The sequence below is a fragment of the Centrocercus urophasianus genome, unplaced genomic scaffold, assembly GCF_019232065.1.
Source record: "Centrocercus urophasianus isolate 14NV4802_14NV808 unplaced genomic scaffold, USGS_Curo_1.0 seq_18, whole genome shotgun sequence".
Taxonomy (NCBI): Eukaryota; Metazoa; Chordata; class Aves; order Galliformes; family Phasianidae; genus Centrocercus; species Centrocercus urophasianus.
Window position 1 is genome coordinate 13,836,354 of NW_024884733.1, and position 24,774 is coordinate 13,861,127.

At 39.2% G+C, this 24,774-nt stretch overlaps 1 protein-coding gene across 2 annotated transcripts in view; it reads left to right on the forward strand.

The window, feature by feature from the left end:
- Positions 1 to 24,774, forward strand: part of TGFBR3 (transforming growth factor beta receptor 3) — a 115,148-nt gene that overhangs the window by 33,942 nt on the left and 56,432 nt on the right. For both annotated transcript variants that reach the window (XM_042819908.1, XM_042819907.1), the window contains exon 3: positions 14,550 to 14,734. In XM_042819908.1, coding sequence (XP_042675842.1) covers positions 14,550 to 14,734 — 185 coding nt within the window. The remainder of the gene's footprint in view (positions 1 to 14,549; positions 14,735 to 24,774) is intronic.

Below are 24,774 nucleotides of genomic sequence, written 5' to 3' on the forward strand. Positions count from 1 at the left end.
TTTTTTTTTTTTTTTTTTTTTTTTTTTTTTTTTTTTTTTTTTTTAGTAAGATGTGATTAACTCTTATGTGGTGTTTTTAACATAAAGCATTCAAAGAGAACATGCTGTGTTAGGTAAATAGAGTTAGTTTGAGATTTCATTTAAAAGCCACTGAGTAATTTGCCTAAGGACAAACTCACTCTTTGAACTGCTAAATTTCTTTTGCCTTATAAATTAATGGTAGTAATGCTAACAGATTATAAAAGGGGAAAATATGGCCACTATGTCAAGCTAGTGCATACTATTTGTCTTACATGTGAAGCTGCTCTTCAAATGATAATTATGTATTTAGAAAACCTGCATTTGTTTTGCCGGGATGAAACATTTCAAAAGTTTCAGATCCCTGAATCACTGAAAGAAACAATTCTGAAAAAAAAGAAAAGCTTCTTGTGGGCTTATAGATTGACCTGGAATTTTTGGTTCAGAGCATCTTATTTTATGGTAATTATGGCAGTGCTAAATTCTGGTGAAATGGCTTGCGTGGACTAGTGGAGGGTTGGTTGTTTTTCACACTTGAGTATTAGGTTGGGAACTGTGTTTAATATGTCATCACATTTTACACAGAGCCTGTTGTCAGAGTGTGGTGCAAACACTGAGCTTGTTAATGTTCAGGTATTACTGCTGTGGCTTCTGCCAACCCCTTCGTATGGAGGATCAGAAGAGGGATTTCTAAGGCCACTTGACCTCTGTGCTTGTATTCAACTCATCCTGTTGAATCAGCCTTATTAGAGGACAAGGTTCAGCTTTTTCCTGTTCTGGAAGGAAAAAACAAAGACAGTTTCTACTTTACTTAGCTATGATCCAAAAACAGTTGGCTTTAAGAGCAGAACTATTTATTTAATTATCTGAATATTGACAGTTTTATAGAAGCAGCAGGAGAATATCAGAAAAAAACTATGCATTTAGATATTATACCAAGCAAACTGTATCAAATAATCTTGCACTGTAAAAATGAAGAGTGGAAATGGATGTGACTTCTGTCATTCTAATTCTGTGCTGATGATTGAGACTTTCTGGCCTGCGTATGCTGGCTCTGACTGCCTGCCTCTGTGTGCTGCAGGCTGACTCGCTTTAGCATGAGCCTACAGGCCGTCAGGCAGAAGGTGTGCAGACATTGAGATGCAGGTGATGTGCCGATACAGAGACGTGCAGTAGTTTAAAAATCTTTCATCTCAAAATCATGCATTTTGTCATATTAAAAACTGCTGTAACAATAGTGTGGTAATTATTAAAATGTGTGAACCAAACAGAGTTAACTTGCATTCTGTTTAATCAGAACAGTGATTATAATGGTCTGATCCTCATTTTTAGCTTATTTTTAATAGCACCCACCCCCTTCCCACCTCCCTGAAAGCTGCAGGTAGAACTAGCTTTGACTAGAGGCTGATGAGATGGAGGGATCTCACAGTGCCTTCAGTCTCCTCAAAAAATTATTGTCTGAATAATAGGTTACTCCTACAAGAGTAAGTAATTTTATGGTATCAGAAGGGCTGTGCCATGGGATCCAAAATATCTGAGTGACTGAAGTTACAAAATATTCATTTACTAGAAGACTAAAACTTCAGTCTTCTCCCACATCTGATCTATTACTGCTACATCTACAATGATCTTCGCAGTGTAGTTTCAAGCTACTTTCAGGAGCTTAAGGCAGGAAATGAAGAGGAGAGGGACATGCTGAAAGGTGCTGTAGTTACCCCCGATGGAGGTGGCAGCCCCAGCCTCACTGTCTGTCTGAGATGCTAACAGTGGGCTTGCAGGAAGGCTGGGGAGGGAAGCAGTAGCAGCCTTGGCTCATGACTACGGTGTCCTGCCATGGTAAGGGTGAGCTTAGTAATGGTGAAGAAAGTGCACAACATTGCTTCAGGAAAAGCTTTCATGCTCAAAACCAGAAGTCTCCTGTGTGTTTTTTAAAAGTGGAACAAACAACATCAAATGACTTAAGTTTGACTGCTCTCATTTCCACTGTATTTTTATTCAAAATATATATTCTCCAAAGCTATCACATTGACATCATAAACCTTTGCAATCCTTTGCATGAATCCCGTTTAGTAATCAAGGCATGTGCTAAACTGTATTCTCCATTGAAATGATTTAGTCAAAACTGCAAAGTGCAAACGCATGGGGGCTTTTGACAGTAGTGTTGTGTGCTGATTGGGGACTGGAAGGAAAATGTATTTGCCCAGTCAGCAGGCCCTATAAACTCCTCTTCTTCTTTCTAGGAAGGTCTTTTTGCATTCAGTCTGTGGTTTCGCACGTGTTTTCAAATGTACTGGCTTGGCTGCCTGCTGCCCAGAGAGAACAGGCCTTGCTACTTGTGACCCAGGGTTGTACACCAGCCTCCTGCCCTCAGAGGGAACTAGCCTCTGTGCTCCTTGAGCCTTCCTCCCTGTCCTTCTGTGCACCAGAACCTAATGGAAGCCTGCTTAGTCCCTTCATTGCTAGGTTAGTTTCCTTTAATATTAGTGCATTGAATCAGCTCCTGTAGAAAGTAGGTCTGAGCATCAAAATGGGCTTAAGGTGCTGGAAGTGTTGGTGGGAAGAAGAGATGGAGAGAGTGAGACATGCTGGTTTTGGCTATGGTGAGATATTGGATGATTCATCATGTCTTGTAAACCTGTAGCTTTAAGTTTCAGTGGTTTTGTGTTCCTCTACCGGTAGCTATATATGTACAGATCTGTCAGATCTGCCATCATGAGTGACTTGCTCGTTAGAGTCTGTCCCTCTCATCCCATGCAAATGGAGGAGCATCCTGTGTAGGTGAGGCACAGAGCCTTCCTCATCTATCTGCACCTGGATGCCAAGCCCAGCATTTGCCATCCACCAACAAGCTGTCCTGCATCAGGGCCTGGCATGGCTCAGCTCATACCTTTGCTCCAGCTCATGGTTCCCAGCTGCTACATCCGCCTCTGACTTCACCCTGTTGTGCAGCCAAGCTGTTGTGCTTCTTCCCTCACCTGCCCGTGGGATGTGTGGTGCAAGGGCTTCCATGTCCAGGGCACAAGCGCACAAAGAAATATTGTGATTTCTGGATTTCTGCAGACAGTTGCTTTTTTTTTTTTTCTTAGTGTCTGTCTTCTGACTTTTCACCTCAAGGAGAAATAGATTAGATTTTTGAATATCAAGCACAAGTTAAGAGTAGTTATAAAAGATGACAATAACTGTACAGCACATGAAAGCACAGGCCCTATTTTTCGTTACTAAAACTGTGTGAGGGTCATCCTTTTAAGTGGATGTCTGGAGTTTGCTGTTTTATGTGCTTTTGAATATACTAAGCCAAATCCCTGCTGTTTGCTGTCTTGAAGAGTTTTCATGGTTTTGCTGATCTGTGTGGGCCATCATGGCTGCAACCAGCCAACACAGTTTGTGCTCACCTAGTTAAAAAATGATGACTATAGAGATTAGGGTGCAATGGTAAGCAGCATGGATAAGAGCTATTGCCATGGTAACTTTAAGGTAGTTTGTGTCTCTGCTTTAATGGTGCTTCTGGTTTAAACAGAAAATGCAGCTGCAAGTTTTAGTAGACCTTCCTTTTTTGTTTTGCTTGTCTTGTTGAGGGTTAAAATCTTTCAGTATCTGACCTTGTCTCACAGCAGGAAATTGAATTTTGCTTTTGGTAGTAAGTATTGAAGTCCTATTTTAAAGATTCTAGCATGTGGACTTTGGAGAACAAGAGGAAAAAGAGCTTTCAAAGATGTTACCTGATACTGTTCTTTATAAGCATTGTCAGGTGCCCACAAAATTGTTTTAACATAGAACCTTCCTGTTTAGCTTAAGATAATTAGGTGTATGTGTGATTTATGGTATTATGTATGCATTTACAAAGAAGCTTGAAAGCTAAGGTAATGAGGGGTTTTTAATTATTTTAAACAAAAATGTCACTGTGGGAGGGGTTTTTGAGGAAAAACTGACATGCGTGGAAACAGAAGATAAATGCTTCCAGTCACCCGAGTTAGATCTGTTGTTCACCATACTCTAGAATGTGTCTGCATATATTTTTCTTTGCTCTAAGTTTTTCTTGTATTTTTGGAATTTCTAGTGATTCTTTTGAGCTGCTGGGGGAAAAAAAAAAAAAAGAGGGTGAGGCATGTCAGGTATTCAACTCATAGAAAGACGACTTCATTGTCTGTATTTGGGCTATCTCTGGCCTGCTATGCACTGTGCTATTTTGTGTCACATTCCTCAACACTGAATTTACCTAAAGGTCTCAAAATATCTGTATATGTATCTATAAAACTTCGGGTTTTTTATTGTTGATGCTGACTGAAAGCTGTTCTGATTGACTTCTGTTCATAAGTCTTCATGTTCTGCTTGTAGATGTGAGGGGGGGTTGTCTCTTGCAATAGTATCTGGGTGTATATCCCAGTTATATGATTTCAAAGGTTTTTAGATGTGGAGAAGCCAACCCTCAGAATTTTGCTTTACTTACCTTAGCTGTCGAGTTTAATTAGAAATGGGATAAAGAAAATGTAGCTATCCAGACCACTTAGGAGCGTCTGAGCCATCAGAGACCTGTGGACCATGGCTGTAGGAGTGCTGCTCTGTTACATTTGTTGCCTTTGCTGGAGATTCAGCTGTGGTGTGAACCACCTCAACCAGCTTGAAACGTGGTCCAGCCACGTTGTCTGAGCAGTCTTGTGGAACTCACAGAAATGTTTGCCAGTATTTAGCTTTCTGGCATTTGTGTGGATGCTGTGTTCCCCTGCCAAGACGGTCCTGTCCTCAAGTTCAGGATAAAGCAAGGACGTTCCTTTATGGACATTCCTCAACACTGTTGTATGCTCTCCTTTAGGCACTGACCCTTGAACAATTTTAAGTACAAAGCCCTTCCTAATTAAAAACAAGCTGGAAAATGAAATAAACTGCCTGAATCTGAAAAGTGTAGCAGGGCGTATTCCATGACTGATTTATTTGCTGATCCTAACACAGAGGTTGAGCTGAGGAAGAGTACAGTTGCCTCTTGTGCTTTTTTTAGTCTTTCACCTCCAATAGGAGAAAGAAACTTTAACTATTTTGAGGAGGAGAGGATTTGTTTTCCTTGAGCTCATGACATGGATCAGTTTTCAAGGTTTGTGCAGTGAGACGTTTAGTGATACTGAACACATCCTTTAAGGGTCAGCTGTAGGAATTCAGCCTTCAACTGAACTCACAGTCTTGTTATTTTTAATTAGAAAAGGGCTGGTGTTCTTAAAGCTATGGAGCAGTCTTCCCCCAAGCCTGTGTGGTTTCGCTTTTTTTTCTTCCCTCTGGCTTTTGCTGTTTCTGAGGCCCTCCTTTAATGTTTCCTGATATTCTTGAGGTGGCTCTTGTCAGCCATTAGATAAAGCTTTGGACATAATAAACTCCTTTCACTGCATGGTATTGTCTCTTAGACAACCGATGTAGGGCCACATATTTTTGAGCAAAAGAAGAGCTGTGTATGTAGTTCCAAACTGAAGCTGATAGGCATGAAGAGTGTGACTACTTGCGTTTATGAAAAAGTGTCACAAGGTTTTTGAAGACATTTTGATCTGAATTTAAAGAAGAGAACAAAACAAAATCCTTCCTCACCTTCCCAGCAAGTGAATACGTTCTATGATCTTACTATTGTTGGGTATTTTGATACCTTTGTCTTCGTACTTTGTGATACTCTCGATGCTACCTGCGATCAGATACCAAATTATATAGATGACTGGTTCATCACAGAAAGGTAAATCCTCTGCTCCTCCCATGGTGTAGTATCAAAGCAAGATCGCATCCAGTGGTAATGACATGAATTTTATTGTCAGTTTCTTGCATAATTCAGCATTTGTCTTGGTTTGAAAGTCATTAGAACTTGTATCAGTGTTTTTTAAAAGCATACAAAGAACGGAAATATATATTTGCAATTTAAATATTGTATAAATATTGTCAAACTTGCAATTTGGCTGAGAAAGGGAGACTCAGAAGACTTGTTTTCTTGGGTAAGCAGAGACCACTGAGGTCTGATCTAGGATTTCATGTGTGTTCGTGCATGGTATCTGATGATGCATGAATTCCTGTGTGGCTGATAATAAAAGTAAGATTCTTTTTCTTGAAACTGACTTTATAAAGTCTGGAATTCCCATCTCTGTTATGTTTAATTTACTCATTTTCAGGATTACGATAACAATAGCAATGTGAGTAGGATGGTTTGAGGAGTTTCTATACCGATTCATTAAAAATATAATGGTTTTGAAACCTGTTTTTGCTCTAAGCAGGCACTTAGTTTTATAGGTGTTTTCCTTTTGGCCCCAGTATGGAGCTCTAATGTAAACCAAGCCAAATGCTTCCTGTCGTTGTCTGATTTAAAAAAAAAAAAAAAAAAGTGTACTTCCATTCATTGTTTCCATGCAACTTCCTATCCTTTATACAGTAAGAAGGGATAAGTCTGTGACAATTTATGGGCTATCTCTGGGGAAAGAGACTTTCACAACAACAAAACTTTACATGTTGTTTGAAATAAAGAGCAAGGAATGCTAGAAATGCTTTTGTTTACTCATTTCTTCTTCATCTTTTTTTAATAATGGTTCTGGAGACAACTTGATTACTTGGTTAATTAAAATTGATGAAACTGAATGCTGCATTTGATTTTTCCGTTCAGCCTGTTGAGATGTAATATGTTCTTGCAGTTTAGGTTTTGTATCTTGATACAAGTATTGATGGAATTCATGCTTTTCCAAAATACAGATGTGTCTGGAGGGAAACCACACTTGATTAATTTTTGCAGCTTTTGGGATAGGACAGGGGCTCCATGGGACCTGAGGTTTGTGTAAAAGTATCACCTATATTTGTATTTTTCATTTGTATTTGTTTGCTGAAAACTTGTCTCTTTTCTGCTGCTCGAGGATAACTACGGAAAAAGTCAGCAACCCTATCTGAAACAGTGGTGAACTATTTGGCATGGAAAACAAAAAATGTATTTCCAAGGTTTATTTAAACAAATATTGACACATCCATGCTGTTCTATTTATACAGATTAAAAGATGGTCTTATATTAGTGGTGAGCTTTCCAAATACTTGGGTGAAGGGATGAAAGAGAGGGAGAGCATGTGTACGAGACTGCGTGTGCATTAAATGTGGAAAAATACTTGAGAATAGATCCTATAAGCAGTGTTTTGTTGCAGATCTCAAGAGAAGTTAGGGCTCTGACAGTACTTTGGTCAGGAATAAGTGCAGTGGAAGTTACAGAAAATGCAGCTCATTGATTAAAGTGATACTTTACGTGCTGCAGTACATCTGCTTTGAAAGACTTCTTTGTTTTTTAGGTACAGATGTTTGTTTTCGAAGATTATGTCTCATGCACTGGAATGTCTTAAAATTCTGCTCGGCAGATGTTAAACCAAATAGACTTTTCAATCTTTGCATTTTCTATTTAATTAGCTTAATATGTGTCTTATTTAGACACTTAGAGTTTTATTTAGTAAACAAGATACTGATGTATTGACATCAGCTACCCTTGCCTTGCTTGTGCAATTATCAAAATTAGTTTTGCTTTATAAATTTGAATGTTATTTACATTTTTCATAAAATGGATACTTTAATTGTTTAGGTACAATTCTGCTTTCTTAAGTAGCAGCAGTACATTGCTACAGAAGTTGAGTTTGATTAAATAGTTAACTTCTCCAATTTAATGTGCATTAATTTTACATCCTTATAAGGACAAAATGTTGTTAGGTGCTTATGTTTGAAAGTAGAAGGGAGTATTTATTGCTTGCAAGATGCAATTTGAAATTTTACATCATGGGAAAAACGTGAGATCCACGCATGTAACAAGTGAGGCTTGGTCACCCCTGCTGCAACAGGGAGATGAGCCTCATGCTTTTACCAGTACCTAGCAGCAACAGGAAAGGAGGTTTTTTCATTACATTCTCTAGAGAGATGTAAAAGTAAAAAACAAACAAACAAACAAAAAAACAGCTGCTGGAGTGTATACCAAACATAACTGCAACCCCAAAATGGTATGGGATCTGTCATCTGTAGATCTGAGTGACTCAGAATGGGCAAACAGAAGATGCTAGATAGACTTTGTTACGCATAACAGAAATGTCTAGAAAAACTGCAGGAAAATAAAGGATCAAAATACGTTGCAGGTGGAGAAATTCAGTATGTTGTTATATTGAAATGTTGGGCCCAAATGCAGAATGTGTCTGGAACAGAATTGCTGGTAATGAAATGGCAATTAATTCTGGAGTAATAATTGTGAGTTAAGAACACATAGAGCAAAGTTCTGATTTCATGTAGCTTTTGCATTAGAAGTCAGTGTTAAGTTGGAATGTTATCTTCCAGGAGATAGTTTTCCTTTGGAGGAAGAGGGAAAGAGCAAGAGTGCATGAAATGGAGTTTCTGAAGATTAGCAGGCTTTGAGCTTTGGAATGGGGAACCTCTGTTTCTGCACATGTTTTTAATATTGTTTGTACATTTTTAACTCCATCTACAACGAAATGTTGCCATCTGTATTGAATATTTCTTAAGGATATACTTTTCTTCTCAGTTCAAGTTTTATAGCTCCCTAATTTAAATAGATACATGTGGAGCCTGAGGTTTTTGAGACCCTCTACAAACCCATTTGCAGCTCTTTTTTCTTTTGATTTTTTTTTTTCTTTCAGAAATGGCCACAATTTGTCCATGAACCTTTCCATTGTAATTTTAAACCTTTTCCATTTGTCCTTGTACTAATTCAATCAAAACTAGTTCCACCATCAAAAATGCCTTTTTTTTTTTTTTTCTGACAAGAAGCCAATACTAGATATAGCAGTAAAAACAAAACAAAACAAAACAAAAACAAAAAACAAAACAAAAAAACAAACAAACAAAAAAACAAACAAGCAACTCTTTGGGCAACTGAATGTCAAGGCTTTGTTGGCTATCCAGCAAATGAGATAGTGGTAAATGGGGCCACTTCCATGACCAGTAATTCTGTAGATACTCAGAGAGATCTCATTTGTTGAGATGGGACTCTTCTGGGTATTTGTGTTGTGATTCTATTAAACTTGCCAGCAATTAATTGTTTTTCAGTGTTTTCACCTAGCTCTACTGGAAAGTTTTGGGATGAATGACGAGTCTTTCTAGTAGTTCCTCAGCCCTTAGCATGTATCTAATGGCGTCGAAACACAATGATGTTGGACTATCAAGAGAAGATGTGAGGTTGCGTGTGGGAGGTTCAAGTTATATTTACACTTGTGGATCTTGTTTGCCCCAATCCTTGTGTACTTTTTGGTATCAATGCTACCTTAGAAAAGAATCCTTTATGAGAAAAAGGATGTATAGGTGTTAGCATTGCTTCGTATAGAATAGTGCTCTTCATCTGTGTGGCTATGCCTTTCCAAGGTTTTAGGAAGAAATTATTACTAAGCTTGCTTAGGTGCTCTGCAATGAATTTTAAGCTTTTCAGTTCTGGAGAAAATGACTTTCAGTCCTCTTGTTTTTCAGAACTTTGCTGTCTCTCAAAACTAGGTTTAAGGATCTTGTCTCTTCTTTCCTTCTTGTCCCAGTTGTCACTGTGACTAGTTAATATAAGAAAAGCTCTTAAATTAACCTTCTCCAAAAGAGCTTCTGCAGAAGTCTGGCATTTGGGCATACTGAAATCACTGCTCTGATAGCTAGCCGCCTCTAGGGCTTGCTTTTCAATGTTAAAGTGATGAATTCTAGCAAGATCTGCAGTCATTTATATTGCTTTGTACCTGACAGCACAGAAATCCCTGGTGTTTCTCAAGTCTGGGTTTGGATTTTTTGACTTTATTTATAACGACTAGATGTGTGTCATTGCCACATTCAAAAATTAATTAGGTTAAATCTATTGTTCTACTGAGGAGTGTTATATACCATTGCTGTGTCTTGTGTCCTCTTGTATGACATATGGGAACCATGCTAACGTGCTTTTGAACCCACAGCAGAGATTCATGTAATTTTCAGGATCTAATCACACTTTTCAGCAATATAGAAATCTCCATGGAAATACAACAGAAAGTACATTAGCATTTATTATTCGAATAAAATCCATCATAGCTCTTAGCGAGTCTTAGGTTGTATCATCCTACTTTGCTACTTACTGTGTACTCCCTATGTCGTGTTTACTCCCTTTTCTGCTACTTTCTTAGAACACGTGTTACTCATTAGTAACATGGATGATATGGGAAACAAGATTCTGAAATTGTATTGAATACATTCCAGATGTTCATACCAAATAAGGTTGGATCTGCGTTAAGATTTTCTTAAAGGTTTTCTTATTAATTGGAAGTGGAAGATAATTAAGCACTGAACAGTTCTTTAAAATTCTAAATTCGCTAATGTTTGCCATCGTAAAGCACATTCGCAGTAAAGTTGTTATAAAACTACCTAACCTGCTTTCCTTCTTCAAAAGACTTTGCAGGCATTACACAATTAAGATATAATTGTTGTAAGAGTCAGGATTTGCTAACTGTAACTAAATTCAATGTATTCATTGAACGAATACATAGTCCAAATCAGTAATAGTGAAACAAAAGCCAAACAATGACCGTACGTTACACATTTATATTCTCAGTAGGAGAAGGAGTGAATCCTAAAGGCTTGCAGCTACACAAACTGGAGAAATGCGGTTTTGGCTTTCAGAGACAAGCAGATATTGCAGAGGTGATAAACAAATGGATTAGTGGTATCATAGAAAGGGCTTTCTGTTGGTGTTTGTTTGTTTGTTTTTCTCCTCAGAGTTGTAAATACACACTGTAGTATTTAAACTACCTAGAAGTAAGTAGATTTTTAGCCACAGGAAGGTGGTGTGGCAGGAGGATGGAAGGAATATCAGTGGGAGGAGTCTGAGAGGAGCCAGGAAGAGAGATAGCAGTTAATTTGGAGAAAAGAGAGCTCCTGAAGAGAGCTCCTGCCAGTGCCTTGGAGTGGCATGAGGCAAGACCTGCAGGTGCAGTAGGTAATGCTGGAAAGAGATGTTGATATTGAGTGGTGAGCGGGTAGCTCAGGCTGGGGCTTGTCTAATGTAAAGAGACTGAAAGAAAGCATAAATGGAGGGCATGTGTCGGAAAGAACTGTCTCATAGCTGTACAGACTGGGTGCCGGTGGACTTCGTGATACAGAGGAATTGCCAGCACATTTAAGAGAATATTCCTGAGTCTTGAGCTCTTTGGAAGCTCCTAGGAAGAGTGTGGACCAGGGACATTTCTACACAAACACCTATGCAAAACTTGGCAGAAATGCAACGTCTAGTGTAAGCCTCTGTTACTTACCCCATCATACATTTCTGTATTTGGGTAATCTGACAGTGTATGCAGTTGGAATACAGTGGAGATAGCCTTCAGTAGCCATTCTGATCTCCACAGACTTTCAGAGGCTGCATTTTAGTCACTAACAATGGACTGAAAGCAACTCTGTCAGAAGAAATAACTCCCGTTTGCCTTCTCCATCTCCTTCCCAAAAGTGTTGGTTTCTTACACCGAGCTTCTCAGAAGAGCTGTGATTTAAGGGAATGGTGTACAGAGCTGACAGAAATCGCAGTGAATCAAAGAGAAAATGTTGATGTGTGCACTTAGTGGCAGCACTGGGAGCGTAGTTGCTCAAGGATGCAAAGGGGAAGGGAGGAGAATGTACAAGAAAGGTAGGAGATTGTTTTGGGGCCTGGAGATAGGGTGGCCGCTTTGTTGCAGTGGTGGTGGGTAGTTCACAGTGCTGGACACGCAGCTTGTCTGCTGTGCATTGAGGCCAGCCCTGTGCTGGCAGGCCCAGAGCCAACTCGTGTGCAGGAGTCAAGGGGCCACACTCGTGTGGCCTGGGACCCATGGCAGCCAGCCCTGTGCGGCCTGGTATGCCGCTCGGGTGTGCTGCCAGAGGGGTTACATGCGTTCTGCAGGATTTCTGGCCTGCCTCCAGTTTGGATGGATAGCAGGCAGTGTGGGCATGCCTCCGTCTGCCTGTCATTGTGTAGATAAGCCCTGCTGCACGTCGTTATCCAGAATGTGAACTGCTACTCCCTTCTGTGAGTGTTTCCATTTTGCAAAGCCTGCCATGCGGAGCTCTGTCTAGCGCGCCTGGGGGTGCCAGGGAGGAGAGGACATTATAGAAAGCTCAGGGCTGTGGTAAATTAACACCTCTATTGGTCACCGTCACCTTCCTGTAGATGAGCCTTACAGAGATGGGGAAAAACACACAACTTCCTCTAGTGTGGCAAACGTGTATCGAATAAAGATCGGCTGAAGGGGAGGGCTGGTACGTGTACTGCATGGAAACAGGTAGTCAGGAGGGGATCAAGTGCCAGGAGGGAGGTATTAGCGCTTTCTCCTGAACTTTTGCTAAAAGTATGTTTTTTGTCAGCAGCTCCATTTCCATCCCGTTCTAAGTCTTACAGCTTTTTATTCCCGTGCCAGGCTTTCTTTTCTCTCTGTCCTTTATATACAGGCTATCTTGCCCCATACTTTTCTGGGACCTCTCCCCCATGCTGCTATTTCTTTTTGGCGTGTGCTTATATTTGTATGAATTTTCTCTTTCCCTGATTTTTTTTTTTTTTTTTTTTTTTTTTTTTTTTCCTCTCTGTTACGGTAAAGGCTTCTTTACACATGTCAACTCCACTCTAGTTTGCAAGAAAAGCAATTCAACACATGGCTGCTCCTTGGCTCTCAGTTTGTTCCCTAGCCCAAGAAACGCACATATTTAGAAATTCTTTTTATGTGCAGATTGTGTAATAATTTGTTCTGCTGCAGGACTTGCACGTCAGTGGTTGGGCTAATTGATCTGCACTTGTACATCAAGAAAATGAGCCCTTGCTGCTGGCGATACTTCTATTGCAAATTCTGAATGTTTCAACTGTTACAAAGGGCAATAGTCTAAGTTTATTTTTATTGTTTATTTATTTTTTAAACTGAGTGTCATTGCTTGGACTGCTTTCATCTTACATGCATATTCTTAAAAAGTAGTAAAAAGACAAACCTGCAATCCCCCATGCAGCCAGTCAGTGCTAATACCAAGCTCCTCATACAGAGAACAGGAAGTTTGTTTATCTTCTGCATCCCAAGCACAGGCATGTGTAATTTATGCCTGCAGCACTGCCTTTAATAACTGCTCCCATTCTTTGGGAGCTGGCAGGATATGTAGCATGCACCAGTGGGTCTCAGGAGCAGCCCCTTCTGCAGGACAAGACATGCACAACCCAAGGCACTGCGGAAGTATCACCATTCTCAGTGGCCTTGTTTTTTCTGTAAAATGTCTATTCTAAGATGGTCTTTGGCTTTAAATGGCCAGTTGCTAACTGTATCTTGAGTGAGCTATCTTTTTAACCAGCAAAGTGTAAGTCAGTCCTAATATAACTAAACACGTACACCCAGGTCAAATGATCTATAGTGCTAGCTGGATTGCTGGATGTAGATTTCACAAAAACAGAAAGAGCTCTGCTATTTGATCATTTATGCATTTTCTTTCACTGTGAACTTTATATTACTATTATTAATAATATTTACTTTTAAAGAAACATTTTCCTTTAATTGTAGTTGCATGCCAGCCAGAGAAATCAGAATTCTGCTTTGTGGTTCTCCTTTATACAGTGTAGCTTTTGAACTGACTAGTTTGTCTAATTCTTATCTAGCTGACTCTGGTGCAAATTAGGGGTTAAGTCAATTGGCGTTCTCCTGTGACCTCCTGAATCCAAAACATACTGTATCTGTTATTGTCAGGGGTGGGTTTGAGCCATTTTGGAAAAGCAAGGCTGCTTTTCATAAATATTTGTCTTGCTTTAGTTTCCTGAGATATAGTTCAAATGTAAACTTTTCCGTATGTTTCAGCTTCTGCTGTATCTTGTTGTATCGCATCACACTGTCTCACGTACTATATGAGAGTACAGCACTGCATCATGCTCTGGTGATTATTTAAAAGGGCGTACACTCTGTTTTGGACTAGATATCCGTTATCAGTGTAGATAATTGCTGTCAGACGCAAAATAGACTCAGTAAACAAACATTTCATTTTATCATGTGATAAACTTCTGTTTTGTCCAGTGTATTTGAATGGTGTTCACCATAAATCAGCAGTGCTTCAAAAGCAACATATGCAACTTGCCCAAATCCTTCCTGCTGGAATTACATTATACTAGAGATTAACTTTTTCATTGTTGTATATACATAGTTGCATTTTTCAGTGTTTGGAGATAACAGTGTCTGACATAAGCAAATAATTCATATCTAAGACTAACCAATTCCTCCTAATCACCCTAACTGTTCTTTTTCTCCTTCAGGGTATTTTTGTCATCCTTTTTTTTTTTTTCCTTAATTTCCTTTCTGATAATGACAACACTTTCTTCAATTTTAAATAATGTATTTTAAATTCAGACTTTCAGAGAGAGAAATACTTTAAGAGTTTAATGTATTCAGGAGAATATGCTAAATTAAAATTTGTTCATAATGTGGATAATAAGCATGACATCTCTGTTAGTATTCCCATTGGTTTTGTGACCAGAAGGGACTTTATTATTTGACAGATGGAATCTGTGAATTGCTTTTTTTTCTCTAAATGATATGCATCTGTCTCTTTCCCTGCAGGTCCTGTGCCAAGGAGTGAGTGTGTGCTATCTCCTGTTAACAGTTCACACCCAGTCCATGCTCTATTGGAGAGTTTCACAGTCTTATCTGGCTGTGCAAGCCGAGGCACAACAGGCCTACCACAAGAGGTGCATGTCCTCAATCTCAGAAATCCTGAGGAAGGTCTCGACCATCATGAACGAGAGGTAAAGGAGTAATTGCTTTTCTTCCAGATCCGTGACTAAAAGTGTGTCTGCAAATGGGATTATTCTAAGTTTATTTTCTGAATTGTGAACATCCAGACTATGCAAAGAAGCATGTGCAGCTTGCATTGGTATTGTCCACATATGCTTTGCATGTCATAGCAGTAAACTACTTCCATACCCAGTCGTTCTCTCTGTCACCTTTCACAACCACGAAGTATAGTTTAAAAAGTTGGTGGGGTGGGCAAAGGAAATAAGAAACAGATTGGGATCTACAAGAGGCCTTTACAGAATTGGCTGTCTTCAAAGGCAGATCATTTACCTAAATGTGTTGTAAATTAACATGAATACCTTTGGATTCTTGCCACGACCACTATAAACAAATACTAAAGTTCAGATTCTTATAGCCCTGTAATACATCTTTAGTGCTTCACTGAGTGGGGAATGTTGAGCAGATAGCAAGTGTTGCTGATTATGATAGTTCTTAAGTACAATCCAATTACTTATTTATATACATTGCACTTGGAGAGACTGGCAAGAACTTAAGCTGCTCTGGAAGCAGCAGCAGAAGAAAATTTTTGATGTTAACTTCTGCAGTACTGTTGTTTACTATCAAAACCAAGTGCTGAAGTGAAAAGAAAACATTGCATGCCACAACAGCTGAGTTTCTTAGTTCATGTTCCTCCAGTTATTACACACACAAATCCTGAGCACTGTTTCCCGTGAGAGCAGCGTGTGTGTGCACAGTTAGTAGAATTAGTGATGAAAGAACAAAGATGATGTTCTATCATATGGAAGCTTAGGAAAAGAGAGTCTAAATCTGTGCTGGAAGAACTTGTAAGTGGAATCTTTTATAGTGTGTTCAATTCAGGCAGATGCTCTTGGCCATAATCAGTTTTTCCTCTGACTTCAATAGCAGCCTTGTTGTGTTTGTACTGTATTTAACTCAGTGTTTAGTGTATGCATCTGTAGAACTTCAGCTGTTGTATGTTTTCAGTATTTACACTGCCCGAAAGGTCTAGTGTATGATTAAAGAGAAGATACTGTTTTATTTGGAAGGCATCTCATTGATGGCCTTTAATCAAAAATGTCTGATCAACTTCAGTTCAACTGTCATAGAATGAATAGAAAAATATTTTCTTCTGAGAATGAGGAGCAGAGATTCTATTGTTGCTATCTTAAAACTTGTAAGGCATTGGGTTGTTGTGAATGACTATAACTACCCTTTTTACAGCCAGCTTTTTAGGCATGAAAAACTGTTTGAAGTTGAAACCTGTGCAGTGTAGTTTCTTATGGAAGCCAAAAGCCTTATGTAGTTCTGCTATGCCTTTATTAGTGCTTCTCTTGTCACCCAGGAACATTTAAATCTGTTGGAAAGTTTCAGACAGATTTACTCTGGCAGGTAGGTCTCACAACGTGATCACAAGTTCTGTTAAAAATATGTCGAAGAACATCCTCACTGTAGGGACCTGATGTAGTGTTAATTGTAAATTCTTGGTGGCCAAAGGGTGCCTGAATGTGAGGTGAAGTAGGTGAACTCCAGCTTTAGCATCTCCCAAGGGGCCAGAACGAATCAACTGCAAGGCTTACATTTGCATGAAACTAAATGTTATCGTGTCAAAATATGCTCTTACCATAATTGTGTAGCAGTGCAGTTTTTATGGTTATGCACACACAGCATGAACTAGAGTCACATACACACGAGGCTGTAGACTGTGCTAGTACTAATTGTCTTGACAACATGATAGAAAATTTAAATTAAAATTTAAATGCATAAAGATTAGTTATTGTCTAGTAGAAGGATACTGCATGTGCCTGTTCTAATGTGTTCTGAAAGCAATTGGCCCAGTCTTTTCTGTATACTTCTGTGGTATACTAATACTAATATGATGGACATAGAATATACTCCACAATTTGCAGCCCATAGCCACCTGCTCCCAACTATTTTCCATTTGCAGACTTCAGAAGTCGCTGCTCTGAAAATGAATGGGAAGCTACAGCAAGGCTTGCTGGTGACAGTGTAGAGCAAGAGAGTGTACACAACTTGGAAAGATCAGGTTTTACTTGTAGGACTAGAGTCTGAAAACAAAAAGTGAATGTCTTTTCCATTATTGTACACATCAACTCCGAGTGCCCTTTTGTCTTGAACTAGAATTTCTCATCACTTCAAGTTAAATTAATTTGATTTACCAGCTGAGGTTTTTCCTGTTGCCTGCAAATACTGATAGCAAAGGAAGAAATATGTCACACAGTATAGATAATATACTCCAGTATAAAAATAGTATTTTTTGACAGTACACTAGTAGAATCTGCAGCCTCAAAATTACAACTAGTACTAGATGCTGTGAAATTACACATCTCTTACATCCTGGAAGAAGTGTAAATTTCCTATAGCAAATTCTTTGGAGAACATACTCACAAAGTTATCCTGGTTCTCTTCAGTGTGCAACATACATATTTAATTAATTTAACTTGCTTGGCACTTGTGTACAATAGACAGACAACAAACATTCACTAACTTAGAAAGGATGGCTGATGTAGGGGAAGGACATGGTAGAGCAATGTGTTCCTCTGTAACATGTGCAGACTTCTTTATTTAATGATTAGTAAGGTTTGGCTGACCAGAAATGTGTGGGATTATGTATTCTGAAGTTTGCACATCTAAACTGATAACGTAGCACTTTCAGGTTAAGACTGACATCTCATAGATAGAAGGTCATGCCATGAAATGCTGCAATCGTGTCTCTGTTCTCCAAGGAATTTATTTGTATTTTACATTGTTTATCTTAGTTGATAGGACATCTTGTTTGTTGAGACTGTCAAGACATTTTCTCCAAGAAAGAACCCCAAAAGTTTCAGTATTTTTGAAATATTCCTTAGAACTGTCTTTTATGGCACTTCATATTGGCTGTGCTTTATCATAGGAAATAGAATACGGGTGCGTGTAATAGCCACAAGTGTTTTTATTGAGCTTGGCATGAAAAATGCAAGCCTTCTTTGTTTATTTTATTTGATCAAATATTCCTGGGGAAGTGAGAGCATGTGTGCATTTCTGTACTGATCTGGGGCTCAGCTGAAAGCCAGAACTGCCAAACACTTACAGGAACTTTCTCTGTGGCTTTTGGTGTCTTTACTGCTCAAGTTTCCTAGTTTTCAGAAGAGCTTGCTTTCTTGTGAGGCTATTCATTCTGGGAAAGAATTGTTATGTTTCGAGCAATTTGCACCAGAAAAAAGCATATAGAAAAGCTTTTTATATTAAGATTAAAGTCACTTCTTAAACAAATATGTTATAGAGTCTTCAAGTGATGTGAGAGTCTTTTAAGAATATCAACTGACATTATTTTGTTCAATGCCTGTTGCGTTTCCCTGATCTGCTTCAGGCATGCAGTCACAACTGAAATAGTTAAAGGTGGAGCAGGGGAATGTAAAATTATTCTCATGTGGGTACTTAGGATTTGAATACATGTGACTACACGGAATCAGAATTCCTGGCAACAGATTCACTATTGTTTTCTTGACATCCTCATCCTCAATAGCTTTAAGATGTTATGCCTGATACAGATGTTTAACATGTGTTATGCGAAATGAAGGCAGGAAAAGCGAGGAATCGTCTTTATTTTTATAATCATGATTAACGCTTCTGAGGCTGTAATAATTCCAGTCTTTCTTCTCAGTATTGTGTGACAACAAATTCATAAGAGTTTATTATTTTCCTTTGTGAGCAGACCTGATACTAAAATGCATGTTAGTTCCTATTGAGTGGACTAATTATTATAGTTGGGCACTTACTAGGGAAGTACCTTCAGGTTCCTGAGCTGGCCTGCTTAAAGCCATAAAATAATGTGCAAAATTGTTGAAGTCCAACATTGTAGTATTTTCTGAGAATTTGGAGAGTTGCAAAAATGGGACAGGAAGAGACAATGAAATTGTCACCTGATAACATTTTTCTACATCCTGACTTTTGCTGTGCATCCTGAATTCAGGGTCGTTCTGTGTTGGAATGATTCAAATTTTAGGACTTTGAAGATCCTGGATCATTTTGCTTAGATTTCTATGTATTGGTTAGATTTCCCCATGTGTTTATTTAAAGTACTTTCTGAAGTTTATTTCAAAAGTTTGTCTCAACGTACCTCTAGGAATGCAGCTATATTTTTGAGCTGTGCATTTTCATATGCCAGTTGCTGCATTAGCATTTGTCCATAAAGTGTATGTACCTAAAATTAATGAACTGGGTGGCCAAGCTTTAAATGGTTTTAAATACTTTCAGATATTCTAGTAGCTTACAGCAGTGCTTATGTTACTTGATACGGTGCATGTGGAGTCTGAATAAATGTGCCTTTGGTGTCTTGTCACCTTTACAGCAAGATTTATTTGTTTGTTTTTTCATCTGTTCTGTGAGGTGGTGGTCTTGCAGAAAGGTGTGCGTGTTATAACCTGGTGGAAATCCATTGCCAACAGTATGACACTGTCGGAAGTCTCTGCAAAAACAGCATGGCAGATACCATTTGGTATTATAACTTCCATGCCAATTTTCTTAATTTCAAATGCTTGGATAATCACCATGTTTCCTTTTTCACGCTTCCTCTTGATTGTACTCGTTAACTTTCATTTCTCTCCCTGCATAACTTATAGATTGTTATTCTTTCTGTCCTTTGGGTTTTAGGCTTTATTTTTATGATTTTCAGAGCAAGGTTCCTTAGATTACTCAAATTACACAACAGCGTGCCATGGCCATGTTGGTGGAAATATTTGTTTCATGCTCAGGCACACAAAGATCTGAGGGAAGCCTTGAGAAAGAGCTCTAATAAAGGGGGTTTGCTTTGAGTGTGGTTAGACGTGCCAACCTGCTGCACCTAGGCCTTGAAATCTTGGCAACCACATAGGAAGGGAATTCAAAGTTTGTTACTTGACAGTGTAGTTAGTGAAGTTTTTGTTACTCAGTCATTTCTTTTATTTCAGTTTATGCTTATTTCTTCCTCTAAGAATGCGTTTTTTTAAAAACGGGTTTTGATTTAGTGACAATCAAATGTCAATTTGAGGTGTTTTAGTCTTAGTGTCTGAGGCGCAGTAAAAATAAAATGAGCTTCTTTTTCTCCTGAGCTTTTTAGTGCTGAGCTCTCAGTGTCAACATGACCAAATAGTCTGAAATTGACAGAAAAGATGGGCTGGTTTTATTTGAATATTTGAAGCACCTGGAAGAGTGGACTTAAAACCTTTCTGGCAACCTCTTCTTCCTAACTTGATTCTCCTCTGTCCTCTTCCAAATTGAAAGAATTGGATTATAATCCTATGCACTACTGAAATTCATAATGAATCAAAAAGCACAGATATAAAAAGGTTGTTTTATTTCTGTGAGATTAAACTAGACTGCAGTTTTCACTGTCACCATCAATGCTGTCTGTGTACTGCCGTATCACTTGGCTACACAAAGTGATGATTCTAGTAAGCTGATCACAGTATGTGGTACAAAATTCAGGCTGGGAAATACAGGGGATGTTGCTTGGTTTGCCGTACTGTTTCCATCTGCCCTATACTCATTAGCTGTGGTACAGTGGGAAGCTTATGCTGCTGCATTTGGGCATGTTTGGTGGCTCTGGTAGGCCAAAGGGATCTATTTTGAAGAAAAATACTTGCTGTTCTAGAAGAAACTTTCATAGATAAAAGCAAAGTACTGTGCCTTTGTTTCTGCAAAAGACATCAGCATTGCAAAGCTATATTGCTAAGTTTACTTCTCTGTTTTCTGAACACCTTTGCTTGGCTGCAGTAATGAATGTCTAACTATGACAGCAAACTTGCAAGAGGCCATGCAAAGGTACACAGGGTTTCTGAAGCAGGCATGGCATGGATTACCTGCAGTGAGATTGCCTGAGAGAGGAGTGGTGCTGCCCAGAATATCTGGGGATGAGCAGGAGGTGGAAAATGTTCAGCTTCTCTGGGGATGGAGAAGTCAGAGTTGAGACTTCAGATGAGAGGAACAGTAACTTGGAAGTAAAGCATTTTGTTCCAAATGCGAGAGGGTAAAACCCTAAAGAGAAGACTACAGCATGGGATATCTTAATTGCTTTGATTAGTGAGCATGACATTGCCACATCGTTAAAAACAAAAAACACCTCAGCCTTCATTCAAGGAAGGCTTACAATCCTCTTTTCCCGCCCCCAACCCCCCATGCCCCACCGTTTTTTTTCTTAGCACTTTAAAGCATCTGTGCTTGTATAAAATTCAGCCTTTTTTAATGTGGGTTTCTTTGTTTGCCCTGGCCTGCAGTTGCTGTGGATTGTTTTCAGTCAGCTCAGGAATTGCTGGTCACTGAGTTTGGCAATCGTTTCACACTCTGCCCACCAAAACTGCCAAAGGAAGTCCTGTGTCTGCCAGAAGAGGCTGTTTGTGCAGAGCTGCTGTCCTGCAGGAGCACTGCCTGGTGCCTGACTATTCTTAAAGAGACAACAGTAACTTCACACTACTTGAAAAGTGCAGGGCAAACCCTTGGTGTTTTTTTATTCAAGAAATGGAATTATTTTCCGTGCATGGAAAATGAGACCTATTCTGTTTCACAGAGCTTCTTGGAACGGAGTGTGAAGTAATGCCAAGGCCCACTTCAAGAGGCCAAGGGGTTCAAAGGAAAAATATCAGAATGACTTCTCTGATTGCTTGGAGTTTTCGGTTTTGTTGACTGTCTTTAAAATATCCTGTTAGGAGCTGAAAGTTGGACTCTCTTACTGATGTTTGTTTTCCTCTGCTGTGTGTGCCCACAGATGCTACTTTGCTGTTACAGGATTGTAGAGAGAACTAGGCAGCTGTTCCAGCCTTCACTGCTGGCTTTACCAGTCTTCCTCCTTCTCTGCTTCTCATATGTGTACAAGTACATTGTGCACATGTACGTATTCTTTCAGGCAAATGCATGTGTTGTGATTTTGATCATAAACTGTGATCCAAATTCTTGATCTCTAGTTCCTTCCTTAAAACCCCTTTCTATCTGATGTGGCTTGGAATATTTATTAATTACTTCTTTGTCTATAGTTACTTTACCAATAAAAGATAGTTAGAGAAATGATAGCATTTCCACAAGTCCTTTTATATCATAAACTTGATGGGCAGGCTCCAGTCTGGTTTTGGGCTTACGTGTGTGTATGAGGGAGATGTTGAAGCAGCACTTGCCATGAGTGGCTGGGTTTATGTTGTTCTCTGGAGTGTCTGTTTGACACTAAAGTTGGAATTGATGGAGTTGTTCTCCAGTTGTTCTTCGCAGCAGGGAAAATTTCCAACGTAAATTGAGTGCAGCTTGCAGTGCTTCATGTTTACTTTCCTGGATCAGCTGAGAAAGTAAAATCTGTGGTGGAAAGGTGTGAGAAGAGGAAAAAACATTTTAATCGACTTTGTTTTGTTTGTTTTTAATGTACATAGACTGTGCTTTTGCTAGCACTTCTCATCCACTCAAGTTTTTTCTACACAAGATTCTCATTTTCCATGTGAAACATAAACAGAGCACTTCCACAGTGGTAAAACTTATTTCAGGGTGAAGATGCGAAAATAGCACCACCAAGAGGTATAAATAGATGAAATTTAGGTTGCTTTAAAAAGTATGAAGGAATTATAGGTAATTTATAGTTGACAGTGTCCCTTTAGCAGTTGTTTAGGCAGTTTAAAAGATGGAAGCATTTTTATGGCTGTGCTTGTGTAATACAAGTAAAGCATGGCAGTGGTGGCATTCTATGAAGCATGCAAGTGCTCAAGTGAAATTTTAAGGCCCTTTGGGAAGTTTTGGGAAGTGTTATACTGTGTTGTTGTTTAGTAGAGAAGCACAGGGGCACTTACTACGTTTTTTTGTTTTTTTTGTTTGTTTGTTTTCAGAATAGACCATTAGAACGTGCACTGTTGCCTCCACTGCTTATTTGGCTTTCAAGGGATACTTAGAATGGGACAAAGTTAGGCTCTGAGAATTCACTGGAGCTATGTGGAGAACCTTTGCAAGCAGGAAGCTGCAATCCATTTTTGCACTGCTAGATGGAAAGCACAACAGTGTTTTCTTTAGTGAATTTCTTTTCAAGCAAGAATCAGCAAGACAGTATAGATAAGAAATGCTCAGAATGGTATCACTGTGTGTGAAATGTCTTGTGTGACAGCCTCACCAATTCTTTGGAGGTTTTGTCAGGTGTTCATGGCTTTGATTCTGCAAGTGTATACAGATTTGAGCAGTCTTACATGTACAGAGAGAACTGATTAAACTGAGAAAATTTGGTTCCTGGGGCTTTTTTTCCAAGTGCTTGGTGTAAATTCATTCTCTGAAGTATTCCCCAAATATTATCTTGCTTGTACATACTAAAAGTTATAATTTTCTTTTTGAAGTTTGAAAACAGGAAAAAACTGGAAAGAATGAAGACCTGTCTGAAGGTAGGGGAAAAGAAAAGAAAATGTATTGGCTGCAGTTGTTGAATCTTCTGAAGGCACTTTTCTTTGTGCTTTTACTCACAAATTATGTACTACAGACACACTTGCAGCACGTTTTACTCAGACTGATAGGTTAGTGACAATAACGTAAACAAAGCCATTTCCTAAATCTGGTGCTGCTGCTTACATTTTCTGTTTTTGACTCATGCGTGTGCCCCTGTTCTCTTCCCAGGCTTGGAAAGGAAGAATTTAGTTTTATATGTCCAGTAAAAATATGAACTCCGTATATTACACTTCTCTGACTGCCATTCTGAAAGACACCTGCAGAATGGCGTTTCTGTTTTCCACTCATCTAGAACAATGTGTGGTCTGGCAGAACTTTGAGGAGCAAAGCCTCTTACATGTAGAAGTTAGTTTGAACTTATCTATGATTGAAACCCATGGACAAGTGAGGTGCATCAGTGCTGCAGTGGTACATTAATGCAGCCATGTAGTTTCTGGTTGTGTGGCTAGCGCATATCTAAGTTGCTAAAAATGCAGGCAGCAGGAACTTCTGTTTATCTGAAAAGTCTGTGTAGATTTACTCAGAGTACCTCAAACGCCTTTAAGGAAAATTGTTCTATCTGAACATAGTGATCTTATATTTTTCACTGTAAGAAGCATTTCTTTTGGAACAGGAACTGCTTTTACGTTTTGTGCTCATAAGAACTCAAACATGTTAGTCCCTCTACCCCTTCTGCTTTTTTTCAGGACATTAGGCAGTGTTAATGGAAAAACACAAGTGTAGCTTAGGGATAGGAGAGAGGAGTAAGACATCCGACTTACCTTGCAGCTCAGGTGATTCACCAAAGAAGAGGTTAGCTAAGCCATGCATGTACACGTAAGTACAGAGCAGAATATTGTCTGGAGAAATGTATCCTTTTCTCATGAGTCTTCTATCTTAACTGTTAAAAATAAAACTTGCAAGTCTGATGTGATACCATTTTGTGACTAGGACAACAGTAAGGCAGACACTGTACTCAAGACTTGCAGGAATGGATCTTCTGCCCTTAACCATATGTAAAGACAAAAATAAATTCTCCCACGAGATGCATAAAAGAAGGAATTTCCCTTTGGGATTCATTATACAGCATGTGAACAGTATTGACATCTACTGATTTATGCAAAGCTGAGTGGGTTGTCGTGTTTTTAGGTCTCAAGTGCTGGGAAGCCTGATGGTTTGTGGAAGGGCAGATGGCACAAATGGTTTCACTTAATGTTTGGGAGTCGGAGCATCTAGTTTGTGTCGAAGGAAGAATGGGTGCTGTGTCCCAGCTTTGCAAGGCTGAGCGTGGGCTTTCCATTGCGCGGCAGGGCTGACTGCTAGAGGCAGGCCATGGTCTGCAGGTGCTGAAGATGGGGATCACATCTGGAGATGAAATTTAGCTGACAGAGCGGAGATGTTCGCGCAGAGTCTGCTCCAGTGATGCAGCCTGAAGTTTTTGAAACGTTAATTTTTCAGGAGATCTCTGGTTCTTTAAACCAAACAATACCAGAGATATCAAAGACATAAAAACTGCTTTGAAATATATGCCCATGGAGAAAGCTGGATTTTGCGTAGTACAGATAAAGGAAGCTCAGGTACTGTTAACACGTATGTACAATCCCTACCAAAAGCC